This window comes from Varroa jacobsoni, unplaced genomic scaffold (assembly GCF_002532875.2).
Source record: "Varroa jacobsoni isolate VJ856 unplaced genomic scaffold, vjacob_1.0 scaffold_1488, whole genome shotgun sequence".
NCBI classification, from domain to species: Eukaryota; Metazoa; Arthropoda; class Arachnida; order Mesostigmata; family Varroidae; genus Varroa; species Varroa jacobsoni.
Window position 1 is genome coordinate 51,111 of NW_019214390.1, and position 15,452 is coordinate 66,562.

At 40.9% G+C, this 15,452-nt stretch overlaps 1 protein-coding gene and 1 long non-coding RNA gene across 7 annotated transcripts in view; one reads left to right on the forward strand and one right to left on the reverse strand.

Annotated features, from left to right (window-relative positions):
- Window positions 1–15,452, reverse strand: part of LOC111270538 (uncharacterized) — a 170,125-nt gene that overhangs the window by 43,953 nt on the left and 110,720 nt on the right. For all 6 annotated transcript variants that reach the window (XR_015314977.1, XM_086972521.1, XM_086972520.1 and 3 more), the window contains exons 10-11: window positions 9,749–9,881; window positions 971–1,191 (exon numbers count right to left, since the gene is read on the reverse strand). Coding sequence is in view for 5 of the 6 variants with exons in the window: in XM_086972521.1 (XP_086828647.1) it covers window positions 971–1,191; window positions 9,749–9,881 (354 nt within the window). In the remaining variant the exon portion in view is untranslated. The remainder of the gene's footprint in view (window positions 1–970; window positions 1,192–9,748; window positions 9,882–15,452) is intronic.
- LOC147752120 (uncharacterized) lies at window positions 6,354–7,518 on the forward strand. The gene is made up of 3 exons (XR_015314978.1): window positions 6,354–6,613; window positions 6,924–6,993; window positions 7,155–7,518. It is a non-coding gene; the product is annotated as an uncharacterized LOC147752120 (long non-coding RNA).

Below are 15,452 nucleotides of genomic sequence, written 5' to 3' on the forward strand. Positions count from 1 at the left end.
ACATTGCACCACTAGCACGTATACGAATTTAATAAGGTGGGCCGCGTGCATACTTCGGACGATCGTGCCGGACCGGAAACCAGCGATCATCAGGAACAGACCAGCTAAGCGCGGAGAATTAATGTCCCTGTTGATGTCAGTACCTCCTTCGGCGTCAATGTCACAGCGGTCGAAAGCTGAGCGCATAAGCGAGTTCGAGCAGATGCCCAAAAGAATGGGCGTCCAAAACAAAAGTCGGAGAGAAATACACATATTTATATTATGCATGTTATAACATGGTAACGCCATGAGAATAGGTGAGACAGCGGGGGAAAGAAGGTAATGGATGCCAGTCTGCAGCTCGCACCAGACGTAAACGAGAAATGCCAAAATTACGTATACACTGAAGAGGATAGAATCAAAAAATAGAAGACTCTCTTGAAGAAAATGCACCGTGCGAGGATACGGGCGCGTAGACAAATTGCTGCAGTTGAACCGTTATGATAAAAATTTTGCTGGAGGTAGCTAATATGAGCGCTAACACAACTTAATATGTCTTCGGGCATACATTATGTATGTTATAAATAAACTGGTTCTAAATAGTTGAAAATATCTACGATTATTCTTATTGATAAATTACTAGATGTTTTTTTTCTTTAATTCATGGTTCACAGCGAGCTCCAAAAGTTCTCTCACTTATTCAACCTTAGTCGCTTGATATACGGTTGCTACTAATTTTTTTTTGCAGACTAAACAAGGACTAAACTTTCTACTAGTACTACTTCCTAGGACTAAACAAGACTCCAAACTAAAACTGTATTCGTGATGAGTAATAGTTCTATTGAATAATCATAACCACCAAAAGTGACTGTTCCATCAAACATTCATTCACAAAATATCTGCGTCTATTTAGATACAGTCCCAAAAACATAACACAAGAAAAACGAAAGCAGTTTAGACGCACCACCCTGTTTATGAAATCGCAACTCACCTGCAGTGAGGGTGTAGGACTTCGGCTATGCGTCGTATGTTGCTGAATTCGTTCATCTGACGCGGACAAGGCCGAGCCAGCTGGGCCGACGCAAACGGGCGACTGGCCTGAAGCCTCCGAGTCGGGGCTGTGGGCCACTGTGGGATTCCCTGTCTCCGAATCGAGGAACACCGAATCGCGTGAAGAGTAAGCCTCCTGCGCTGCTCCACTGCCATAACTACCTGCTCAGATGACAGAATTGGCCAAAATGTGATCAGTAATAAAAACATTAAAAGAGCAAGACTTATGAGGTGAAAGCTTATTGCGTGTCCTCGTTATGTAGTAAACTACTCACTGTAATGTAATAAACTAAATAATTTGACTAAACAATCATGAAATAAATGCAGTGATAGCTAACTTCAGTAATCAGCCCACAGATATAAGCTCGTTGAAGAACATACTAGTTTGCACAATTTATTTTCAAATTACTTCTGCTTAAACCCCATGGCTTAAACCTTTAAAAACCTCCAAGCATATCTATTTATGGATCTGTAAAACTAGGTTTGCTCTACTATTATCGTTTATCGCACATATATGTCTAGAGCTTTACCTGTAATAGTGAAAGTTTAGAAGCTTTACAGAATGACGTGAGACTCTAGATACGAAATTGCCTGCGATGCTGTTCTGTGAATGGCTTTCAAGGCGAGCATAAATTACTTGCTGTTCGGGGGTTGTATATTATATCACGTCTCCGTATACTTGCCCATAAATCGTTATTTCAAAGGATTAAAGCCGGACCTCGAAAACTCTTATACAGCTATATCTATGCCTTTCGACGATGGTAAAGGCCTTTTCACTTTGAAGACCCAAACGAGCTTCAACAGATTGCCTGGCTGAAAAAGTTTAAAGTAGCAGTTTTTTCTCTAAACTAAATCACTGCCCCCCCTACTATATCGAACAGGAAAAATGGGCTTATATCAGCCTTAGGAATATAAGTAATATGCTGTCATACCAAAGCATACAAAATGATTAGATGATAGATACAATCCCTATGTTCTAGAATAATGATAACTTAAGTTGAAATTGGAAAAATCACCCTTCGTCATTTGAGTCCACAAGTCTGGGTGGAATTTAAGATAAATCTAGATTATATGAGCCTTGCGGAAAATGTTTTTATGTAAGGCGCTATAGCATGATTCACTTGTTAGAGTCAACTATGGTCATTTGTGGAATATTGAAATATAACTAATGTTAGTCAATAGAATAAGGTAAAAAAAAATAGGGTAATTAACGGTGTTAATTAGTTTCCGTTTCCTATAGAAAAGTCGAAACAGCCATAGTGTGCCTGGCACAAACGAATGTTGAACCTAGCGACAGTTTGCGGTAACGTAAGAGAAAGCGTCATCTAGACGGCCATATGCAGGGACCCTAATAAGCAAAAACTAATATTTGATGCCGACAGTCCAGACAAAGAAGTAAGCTGCAGTTATTAAAAATACAATTCAAATGAACAAAATTCATCACCATGTTTCAGTGTTTTGACTTGGCGTACTTCGACTTCAAGTCATCGTTCAAATGAGTCTCTCGTTCATTTTAAGCTCTGCAAGATGTTTCGACCTTTGTTATCGATTAATGGGAATTCAAGATTTTGTCAATCACTATACATTCTCTGTCAAAGTCGGTAGGAAATACCCAAATATTGCTATAGACACCGCAAAGTGGCTCATATATACTTCATGTATGTAAATTCAGTAATGCACATAGCATTGTTGCTGGTGTCTCCCACAACATGTGAAGATGACAGCAGAACAATGCAAGGGTCGACAAGGATTAGCATGGCTTACAGTCGCAAAAAACCTAGACAAGCTTTTATAGTGGACCCATAACTTAGATTTGATACTATCGGTTGAAGATATGCCGTTTTGTATCTTAGGCGAAAAAAATTTCAATCATGTGTATTCCGTTGGCAAACTTAATCACAAACTAATATATACCACGACAGGTAGCCCAAATAGACAAAGCATGTAATAACTATACTTCCTGGCACAAACACTCTGCCCTAAATGTATCATACGCTGCTCCGATCCAAAAGAGCCAACTTTGTATCTTAGGCTATTCAGAATATATGTTGATCCATACGTAGCATTCGTATGGTACCCGAGTTAAGGTTAAGGGCGTATATGCAACGCGCGCTGTCTGTAATTGTCAGTGTACGAAAATTGGTAGAAGAGTCACCAATTCTCTGTAGAATCAATTTCGTTGACCAACAGGCGTCCGAAGGTATCGATGAGTGTTTCCTAAGCTTAAAAATAGCAGTGCTCGAAACGACTGAGACGTATGTCTTATCTCACAACAGCCGCTTTTCAAAGCTTATCGCCAAAAAGCGGCCTGTGCACGACCTATCCGTACGAAGAATCTCTCGTGCGCTGCGTGGAAAATGATGAAACAATAGGGAAAAGAACTTTTATACATAAACAGTATCGCCGTTAAGCGTTCAATTAGACTCTATGCGTATCTTTCTGAGAGTGTGCCATTGTAATTAAATGCGTATATGTATCTATATGTATGCGCACAACTCTGTGTCTCGCCTGCCCGTTAGATGATTTCATACTGGTGTGCGCAAGCTTCTCCTGAATTTTATCGACATTATCACCTACCCTCTGATCTCGCATATCAGAACAGTACCAAATCACCGCAACACATCCAGCTCACTTTTTTCGCATATACAGCTATGTTTTCCTTTAGGTGAACACGTATTCAGAATCTTTATAGAGGACTTCGCCTAGCTCAGAGCATAACTAGAACGGGCCTTGCCATACATACGAGGGGTTTCCTTAGCCGAACCATGGCAACGATACGGTAACCATAGAAATAGCCTGATCTATTATTCACAATAATTCCTGATTTCTCCTATCTTCTAGTTATTAGTTACTCATTTTAGTTTTTCCTCTTAGATACGAAAACCATCAGAACAGTTTTTTTTTTTTTTATATAGAAAGCTTGTCACAAGGAAGAAACGTCCGGCATTGCTATGACTAGTCTACAGTGGTCGCTGGTCTTGTTTATCACAGATGCCTCGTTAGCAGTAACCAGCTGTTCTAATTTGGTGGGGTATGGCCCTTTGGTACTTTTTGCTTTTTCGCAACAATCCCTGGCTGGCTTACAAGAAAGCCATGAGGGTTCAACAATTGTCAGCTGGTAATCTATTTCTCACGAAACTGATTAAAAATAAGTTAAACAAAGCAAACTGCTTTTTCTACTACGAAGAATTTTTACCCGACAGTATTATAACTATTACTTCATAAAAGTCTTCTTTGGTTTGTGTTGATTGTCAACTTTGCAAACGACGGTTGCTATATCGGAAAAATTACACTGCTTTAAAAGCTAAGACGAAGTTTGTTGATCTCTTTTATAAATCGATTTTACAAATGACCCTTTGCCAGCTCGCCAAACTTTAAAATTAGGTGTACTCGATAAAGCGGTCTGATCCAAACCGAAATGTCATCTCTGGAACCCATTAGTCCGCATCGGCCAAAAACGCGGATGTGCGAAAATACTGCACCAGTAAAGGCTGCTTCGAATATTCGGTATCTGCAGGTAACTTAAACATACAAAGCATAATTTATTTCTATTGATAGAATATTTATTGTCCCCGTGAATGGAAGGCTTTAACGATTAGTCAGCCTGCACTGCTTTGTGCGAATTTGTATTGCAAGAGTATTATGCCCCATAAGGAGCCAGTACGTTCTATACGAATTCGCTTCGTACGTCAGCCCACGAAACACTCAGCGCTGTAGTGACGTTGTACTACTCGGATCTCAGCGTGGCCAGTTCTCTTCGGGGCTAAAGCGATCAGCCCGAGCTTTAACGGCGTGCTATTTTACTATGCCGTCTATCGAAAGAGGCGTCGGTAAGCATACGCTATTTACGATGTCGTAATCAATAATTTAAATCTGCAATTAGACAGTCACCCCACCATGCGACCTTTCGACGTCATTTTTATGACCCTATAGTTAGCCATTGTTTGAACTGTCGCGTGACCAAGCTTCGGCAACGATGATAAGGACCACGAACGTAGCCATAATGATTCCGATTGCAAGGACCGCGTTTCATTTCACCCAGCTCGAACACAGAAAGGGTAATCAGCTGCTCCTGCACCCGTTGACCTGGTCTAAGCAGCGTTGCGTGTGCTGTCTTGACGACTACAGGTGGACTATTTGAAGAACTCGTAAGGAACGTAAACAGATGGACCTATACTGAAATACTGTGTAGTTGGGTACGTGATAGCGATATTTGCTGGTCAACGATGTGCGTGCAGGTATTAAACGAGGAAAAGCAGGTGTGGTTTATAACAACAGGACATTTTTCATGCGTTGATCGGTTTCTGCAATTTTCAGCACAGAATCAGAGTCCTGTATCACGTTGCTCGTGGTCAAATTTCTTTAGATGCGAGTGATGCTATTCATCAGAGCGTACGATTAAGCAAACAGTTTTATTGACTAAAGCCTTTATAGTTCTGTAGCTTCAAAGGTCATATAAGCATGCGTCTATATTAACTAAAGAAACTATTTTGGAAGCTGTAACTGTTATACAAGAGAAACATATACTTTGAATCCATGCTGATAACTAAACAAGCATGTATGTGGGCATATCAAAGCAATGGCTTTCGTATTACACATTTGAAAGTCTTACGCTATATATATATATATATATATATATATATATATATATATGTATATATATAGCATGGGGCCTTCAAATGAAGGCAGATTTCGGCGGATTGTTTTTCGCCGCCGGCATGCGTTCATACGTTATTTTTTTAGCGAGAAGATCAGCTATTTTCACGAGTACGGAACCGGTAATGTACATTATTGCCAGTCTTCGTGTGGTTTCTGAAGTTCAGGGAAGATCCCTATAAGAAACCGAAAAATACTCAATAAAGTTCAGATTTAATGGGCTTAAAAAGCAATTGTTGATACACCTGGATATCTAATACAGAAATGAACGATCGTTTTAAAGAGAAGAACACCTACTGCCAATCAGATCATCTACATAGGCTCTATCAACGAGCCTCTTTGCTCCTTTCTGCACCTTTTTACATGAAATTCAAGAGCTACTAGGGTGAACATAGGTCATCCTAGGATTCATGACATTATGGGAGATTCGCAGTGTGCCTACCCCTATCCATCAAATACTAGCAATAAGGTACAATAGCACGATAAGTGACAAGTAGACTAGATATTTTCTTAGGCAGAGATCCTTCATTTGTCTAGGTCGAAAATTTGAAAGATGGGGTACAGCTACCTGATCTCGTTAGTCTCAGCTGAAGGTACGGTACGGCTATTGTCGCACAGAGCAGCTTGCGTGTACCCCTAGTACGCTGCCTAGAACTGAACAAGGCAGAAACAGCTGGGAACCTCCACATACATTGCAACATAACGCGTCGACCCAAATAACGCCAGCTCTGCCAGCAAGGCGACGCTAACGAGCAGGAGAGAGGAGCAGCGCCAAATGATTAGTGGCATAGCACCGACGGCCAGTGACGTGACCTATATCGTGCTTACACTGGCGCGCAAAAGATTGTCCTGAATAATTCCACCAATTGATTCGCAATGAAGGTTCCAGTCTAATCCTTCTGTCTACAGGGATTGGTTTTTCTTACAGGTAATTACACATCTAGCCGATGACAGGCTGCACCGTGGCTTCTGCCGGGCGTGCCTGCCCAGGATAGTTTGTCGATAAAACTAAAATTACCGATAGTAACTTTCGGCCCAATTAAGATGTGGGCCGGGTCCATAACGGTAGAAAACTGTTATGGATCGATCGTCCACAACGTGCGGGCGAGCTTATATTTGCTTCTCGGTTAGATGTTCCTATTTATAGTACTGTTCAAGGAAGCAAAACGCTCGTATTTAGCATGGCTAAGCGATGCTTCAAACTAACTAAGAGAGAGACATTTTTTCCCCCATTATAGAATACACATGTGGAGATACGCATGTGCGTGGTGAAAGTGGGGCCACTTCTGGAAATAGCTTATCGAAAAGGTATTGTTCTCATTTTCGATTTTAAATCCAATTGGGATAATAGATCCTCGGCTTTTCTTGATATAAAGTCAATTATTACTCTTATTATTATTAAAACGGTTTATAAATAGTCTATGTTTGTGTGTAATGCTTTCATTTTTTAACTTTTCACTTGCCAACAGGTGTAGACCGATGGAAAAACAGGGGCCGCTCTACAGAGGTCACAAGATTTTGCTCTGGATTTAGGTTATAAATATGGTACGTCAAGTCGCAAAAAAGATTTCCGACATCTATTTTACTACGCACTGCGTTGCATCTGTCCCGGGGTTTGTTGCAGGAGTGCTGTGTCTGCTACACAACTTTTTTTTTGTCAAGCCAAAGTTCTGATTTCCTTTGTATGGGTTCAAAGTAAACTTTTGTATGCAAAATAATAAAAATGTCCTGTCTTCAATCGCCAGCAGGTCGAGTTTTCCGATGATTTGTAACACATGGTCGTCTAAAAAATTGGCGGACGGAAATGATAAGGAACATTAATTGTGGGTTTAATATTTTTAATAGGTTCGTAGAATACATAGAATAGGCAATTCCCAAGTTAATGCAATGTAAATTTGGAATCTTTGCATTAACCCTTAGCATCAGATGTGGCGAAGTACCACTAGTTAATAGGCGAGAGTTACGCTTTAGCGATTACATAAGACGAGGCCCACAAATGCAAACCGTTTTCAATAAAGGACATCTTACACAGAGCCTAGACAGAAGCACAACTAAGATTAGGTCGGCTTTGAACCACTGCTGATCTACCTATCTATCTATGCCCTGCATTAAATACACAACGTCCGGAATAATTAAAAGGAATTCAAAAATCTTAGCAAACGTTGACAGTACGTAGTGAAAAAAAATCGGTTTAGAAAAAACGAGTATATATATATCTTTTGTTATTAAGTGAACTCGGATCGTTCATATCCGAAGGCTGAACAATTAGCTGACAACACCACGCTATTACGTGTATGGTATAGTGGACCAGGACGAAATTTAAAGACTTAGCCGAAACGATTTCTCTTTACTGCAAAGACACAAAAAAGCCTTTAAGTTTGTTAACTATTGTTACAACACGGTACTTAGCTGTAGCTTTTCTTTGAGGTTATAACGGTGGACACGCTAGCCGCTACTAACAAACGCAATAACATTTTGATGTTGAATCTTTTTTCGATGTACAGAATGTACAATTACAGTAAGTGAAGCACACACTGTTCCTAACATTATTTAGCAGAAATCCTCTTTTAACACAGCAGTATTATTGACGTCACTGCAAATACGTTGTGATGAGTGCTAACTACGTCACGCAAAGAGAGAAGCTGCTATCAAATTTAATACTAGCCACTCAGAGTGTGCTCTTGCTCACCGCCCATTAGTCTTCTCTGAGAGTTAACTTACTATACAAGACGGCCCACCGATTATAAGCTTGTAGCAATTAGCAAAAAAAAAAAAAACATTTTTATAATTTCCACCAGTACATGTTTCTATCAATTTTTTAGTGAACGTCAGTGTTTGATCATTTGCGGCCTATACCCCCCGTCTTCTTCTTCCCGTCAACTTCTCTTCTTGGGTATATTTCCGCTCAGCGTTCTACCCTCGTACTGTATCGTTCCTGATTGGCCCTTTAGCCGGCTTTAGCTTTGTTCGCAAGGTCCATTCAATTCACTGAAAATATTTGTCTCTAGACAGCTTGTCCGCCTTCGACAAATACCTGATCTCCTAATTGCTCCGTTGTACGATGAAGCCGCATCGCACTCATATTCCATAATGGCTCGTGACACTTCGGTCATGCCCCCGTCAACAATGCTTCTTTCTAAATTCACGCTGGGCAGATGAAGCCTTAATCTACCTACGGACTAGCAACCAGCTGTCCTATCGTTGAACAATCGTGTCACTCCGCTGAGTAAATGGGAACGCACCCTACGATCGTTGAACGAATCAGCATGACTGAAGGTTCTAAAACATTTTTGTCTGAGGGAATCTGTAAGACTTAATCTCGTTATTACTGCTATGTTTACTATTATTACTTCTAAAATGTCTAAAAAAAGGAATATTTGCAAAAAAAACTGCAACTTCGAAGAAGTCCCTATAAAAAATTTGCTAAGAGTCGCTTTGGCAAAACGATGAAATAATATAAAATAGCTAAGGAGGAGCTTAGATGTGATAAGAACGAAGATGATATAGTTCTCTATAGATCCCTGTTCTTCATAGAAACGTTTACAGCAGCTAATAACTGATACGGTTTCAAAGTGCAAAGGTGCCTAGACTCCTTACTTTCATTAAAGTCCAATTAGATTATTTTCTTCGGAGACTATTGTCGAGCACCCGCTTGGTTTCAGAACCGAACATTAGCAACAAAAGAACACTACTAGAAAAACAATTATTTTTTATGTACACTTCTCGACAATTTACATTACGACAATGACGAATTAACGCCTACATGTACCTCTCAGCTGAGGGGCCAACTTCAGGCTCAAATCCAGTGTCAAAGTTAATAAGTCGAATTGGCTGTCGTCTGTCATTCTGTAACCGATGCGGACTGTGCCGTTGGCGCCAATATACATGGGCATATAATACGTGTAATTACAAGTGACTGTTCGCAGCTAACTTAAACGGCTAGGTCTAAGGTTGTGAAGGGCAACGCCGTGGGTTCGAGGTCCACAACGAAACCTGTACCTTCATTGAATCTTTAGCTAATGAAGTTGGTGTTCGAAAATATAGTTTTAACCAATATTCTTACCGGTATCGACGTGTTGCTTAGTTATAAGCGGAAGCTCATTAAAGTTTGGCGGGACAATTCTCGACCATCGACGTGATGGCCGGTGAAATTGCCAATTATCCGAAAGCGCCAAATCCTCATCCGACGAGTGAAGCTGGAAAAAGATAAGTATTTAACCCAGCATTAGCAGAGTATAATGTAGAAAATTGTCTCTATCAATTATTAATTAATATAAAACAAAGTAGTAATATTCAACACGAGTAGTTCTGAGTAATTTCACGGAGACATCTGACCGCTTCTTTATTTGATATGTCATATCACAAAATAAACCTGAGTGACCTCATAACGACACGTACCGCGGATCAATGCAGTCGCTCTTACCACTGCTTCTGGAAAAGAATTAGTTTGCTAACAGCAGAGGAGTAGCTTTTAGTACGGGTTCACGTAGAAAAACTGATACGAGTATTTATAAACCTGGATATATGATGCAAATTCTTAGAAGGACTATACGAAGGCAGAAAGTACGACTAAAAAGGGCTAGCTTTTTTCAGCACGCGATGATGTGTTTTGCAGTCTGCCCTAGACTATCACATGTCCTTAAGCCTAGCAGGCAAGCACGTTACCACTGTACCGTTAGAGATAGAGACAGTTAAGCAGGCAGCTATTACTAACAATTGGAGAGACTGACAAACAAAAAAAAAATAGAAAAAAAAAAACAATAAGCTAACGACACGAGTTGGCATTCGATCTTGATTGTTAAGCCGTGTTCATGTGAGCAATGTCGAGTACCGCACTGCTTAGTTTGCCGTTTTGTAACGCCTTCTGACTAACAGCAGCGTATTGGACCATTATCTGTAGGCGATTACACCTGAGAAACGAATACAATGACCGTATGTGGCAATGATAGAACAACATGACGGCGTTAGTCGATCTGCCGCTGATGACGCAACTGCCAAGGCATGCCTTGTCCTTCTGGTTAATTTATCTTCTGCGTGGTCTTCCGGAAAAGAACGCATCTGTTTGTTGGCGACAGCTGTCACCATCCTCTGGCAAACCCTGCTTCTAGATAGCTTTTTTCCCGTACTACGTAAACTTACTTCTTTCGCAACTAAATTTTGCTGGTTTAGGGCATCTCGTCGACACTTCACGAGTAGACATCTGTTCATGCAACACCAGGTCGACCGAGAGTTGCACAGAGAATCCGACATAAAAAAGAAACAGAGAACGTTTTTCCTCTTGTAACAGAGTTTGAAGTCTCGTTGTATCTATTCCATAAGCGGAAATGGGGGCCGAATTCACAGTTCATATGGTCCGGGGACAGTTAGCCGAGACAGCTGAATGCCATCGTGACTTGTTAAGTGGAATACGCGTTAAGTTTGACAAAAACGCTACATACATTATAGATATTCGAACAGAGAAAAGTATAAGAAAACGTAACGCATTTACATTTTTTACAGGAAATTTGATTTTCTGTTAATTGCATCGATATCGGAAGTGCTATACAAACAGGGTGCATTACCATGCCGAGTACTTGTACCACGACTTCATTATTCGAGATTTGTTTTAAAAATACTGAATTTTAAGCACACACCTGTTTGTGACACTGTTTAGTAACGAACAGGATAATTAGTTGTAGTCAGAACCTGTGAATTTAGGCTATCCTTTATCTAAGGTATCACCCTGTCTCTGCATTCGCATGACCACAACACGCGCTCTCTATTGCGCCTGGACGTTGTTGTGGTAGTTTGGCACGTCGCTACGCATTTACTTAGAGGGAATGAAACATCGTCGTTCGTCCTTCACGATCTAAAAAAAAAAAGCCTGCGACCGTAGAAACGCCACACGAGGTACGTAAGCCTGTCGACACCGTTTTTCGCTCTACGTGAAAGCCAGGTTCCTTACCGGCCTGTTATACGGCCATTTCGGAGGTCGACTAAAGCTGGAAGCTGTTTCCTAGGGCCTAATACAGTACGACATATTCAGGTACTTGAGCATTGCATTAATACAACATACTATCTGCTGTTCGTAGTGATGTTGCTTCGACCCGGCATCGTCTAAGTGACGTCGAAAAGGAAAAACTTGCCAGAAAAAGAACGCGCTAACAAGGTACTCCAGTAATTACATAATATGCAGTCTTAGGAGCGCCTTCGCCGCTGTCCAAACATCTGGATAGCTGTAGTTCCGCTTGTTAAATATGTTCTTCGCTTTGTACGACCTGCGTCAATGGGGGCCTGGAAGAAAACCTCGATTTTTGAAGCTTGTTATGATTTGGGTCTTTAAAATGTATGGGTCCTAAAGGCAAAGTGCATCGCCTAGTGATAAAAAATCTGTCGACTGGCAATATTACTGGCGAAGTAAATTGACTATAACACATAAAGTCCAAGACGATTAAATCGTAAATTTACACCCTCCACAATTCTCTTTATAATATATTATGCTGTAAAGAATTGCGCCAATGATACTCAAAACTCATACACGTACGTTGAGTTCGCTGCAGATAATTTAGACCGTCCTTTCTGATATAGCCTATCTACTTGAATACATCCACAAAAATAGATAATTTCATGTCTAAGACCACGTGAAACATGCTAAGAATAAAACAAGCAACCCCCATAATTAACAGAAATGCCAAGAAAATCTGTAGCCTTCAACCTGTTCCGGTAGTTAGTTGACCGACGGCCCCGTCACTCTCCAATATCCCCCCAAATGATCTCTCGCTTCGACAGGGAAGTCAACGGAGGAAAATGACTTTTTGCTCAGCTTAGCTATTAGTTGTTCCTTTGAGTGGCTGCCTGCTGTCGGCACGACGATGTAATAGTACATCTCTGTTGTAGATGAGATTGGTCACCTTTCGTAGTGATTTCGTTCCATAACAGCGAAAAGCCGACGTCGACCTAAAAATCAAGGTCCCATAGCAACGACAAACTTGACTGGCCTGTAGCGGTCTTGGTTTTGCTGTCGGTAGCCGAGTGGCGAACATGCTGTTTGCACTTAGCCGTTGAGATTTCTGTTTCTGAACGTCCTGCTTCTGTTCTCGTTGCAAGGGAGAAAATACTTCTACTTCGACATGAATGTTCATGCAGAGTTATGTTGTTTCATGGAGGAATACTCTAAAATTACTATGGCAATCAAAGCAACGAGAAAAAGACCAATATAGAGAACTTGTGCTTCGTTCTAACGTTATTCCTGCTGATTATAAGTGAGTGAAAAACACTGTTTTATCTTCTTTAAGTTTAACCGCCATCTGTCTGTGCCGCGCGATCGTTGAGCGGTCTCCCGGATGCCTGGATTTAATCGGACGCAATGAGGCCTTTACCTTTGAAATAATGGCAATATCGTCATCGGAAATTGATAATTACTCACTGAAAAACAGGCTACTTTGACTGAAAACAATCTCTCAAATATATGATACACCTTTGATATGAATAAAGATGGCATTTTATGGGTTATATGGGGGTTGTGTCTTAGAGCGCTCAATGACAATTATGCATAAAACCCCGCTGTTCTGCTATCACACCTCACTTATGGTAGCAGTTACAGCCAAGCATAGAAATCAGCTGGTCCTAGTGGCACCGTACGGTGACGACAGTAAGTGTTTTTCAGTTTCATGGATACGCCTGCACCATATAATAGTCATGTTTCTTTGTTGAGATCTTTCGTGGATCAGGATAACTCGTACAGACCTAACGTAGCACTCAGAAATTTTTCGTCGGCTCTCTCTCCAAATACATAGAATCTTTTTCACGTTATGCAAAGTCGGCCGAAAGACAATATGCGTAATGTGAATTGTGGGGCAAAGTGTGCGACGCCGTAGCATTGTCGTTCTTCGATAAAGACAATCGCATCGTCACGAATCAACATCATCATTTGGTGTATTGGATTTATTGTAGGACAAACGCAACAATAGAGGCCCCGCTCTTCGTCAATGTTTTTTCCAACGTCCTGAGGAGCAGGCTATAGACCATTTAGGCTACTCCTATATTTTTTGCTTTGTGGAACCTTTTTCCCCATCTATATGCCTTCTACATGTGCGTCGCAGATAAGTGGCAACTATATTTAAACATATTTTTAGCCAGATTATTATGTCGGTAATTTGCAAAAAGGATGATTAAATGAAAACTGTAAGTACCATTTGATGACATTGTTAACGGATCGTGTGCAAATCGAAGGCAAGCAATGTGATTCAGGCCCTGAGTCGAATAGGCTACCGGCCGATCTGATCACTTGCTCACTGACCGTTGAAATGAGCGGTGGGCGATAGTAACAGAGCATAACAGTGATCTTTACTGCTCAGGACGGAAAATGCATAATCAATTAGGTTAGCTATACGAAAGAAAGCAACAGAATTCGGTTTGCTTATTTTCTTCGGTAGATGTGCTAAAGCGGACGTTTTAAAAAGCTCAGCTCACGGTCTAGCTGACGTAAGATGGGAACTTAGAAAGTCCAATGCCGAGATTGAACTGCTACAATATGCCATCACAGAGGAACACGGCGAAATGAACAAGCAATTCGTCCAAGAAGCCCGCAACACGATCAATGCGATCGACACGAAGCTCAGTTCAAACGTAGCAAGCACTATATTTCCTTTACGGTTTTTAGCCGTTTACAGCTGCATTTCTTGTTGCAACACGAATGTCATAGCGTGTTGGAACCATAAACGAAAACGCCGAATTTTTCGGTAGATATTGAAACTATTACAATGGTGCCAATTTCTCAAATCATATTTTTTTCATACCTGTCATTCAAAACTACAGCCGTTTGGGTGATCGACCTACATGGTGCAGCGATCAGGGGTAGTTTCCCAAGGAGACGATAAGGAAACTGCCTTCAAATCCTTACATCATAGGGCTGTAGTTCAGGGATGTGATATTAATGTTGTAGGAAATAACCATAGCATAACGGTAGTGCAACTGAAACAATTCATTGTCCCTGTCTGAAACCTGAGAAAGATGCATGAAGGAGCCGACAACGTAACGGAAAGATACCTTCGAAAGGCCTCCACGCTTTTAGCGTACCTAAAAGCACATAAAATGAGTTGACGCACCACTATAAATCCAAATGGTTTCAAAAATATCGGAAATATAAGTACAGGTAATTGAGGATACAGGCTGTAGAGAAGCAGATAAAATATCGCTCTGCGATACTGGTCTAGGGACCGAGCCCGTTTTCAAACAACATGCAATAACACTCAAGGATTGTTGCAGAAGACGCACTGCAATGGTCCCCGACACTGAAGCGGTTTTTCTGAAGTGCTTACTTAACCCGGGTATCATGCATTCTTGTGGGTCTCCGAATTGCTGGGCATCAGTGCAGGTTTTACGCCGCCATTGCAGGAATCCCTGGAAGCGAACCTCATTTCGGACTTCTGTAAAGACTTTTTTGTACCCACTGCTGAGAGCGGAAATATAATTCGGAAACGCTGGTTTAGACAAACGGATGCTCGGAAGTTCTGGCCACAACGTCCATCGTGACCATGGTTAGAGAAAAAGTTACCCATCATGCATGAACAAAAAGTAAACAAAGATGGCGAGCAAAAGTTTGCAGCGCCTCACGACTGCTACTGTAACTAACGTATCCAATGGAAACTACGACAAAGTTTCTCAAATGATCTAATCGACGGAATGCGTTTCTTTAGTAACTTTAGTAAACTTAAATGCTTCACTTGACCAATAAGTGTTAAAATAAAACTAGCAGATTCCCAAGTATAGTTCGTACAGGATGAACT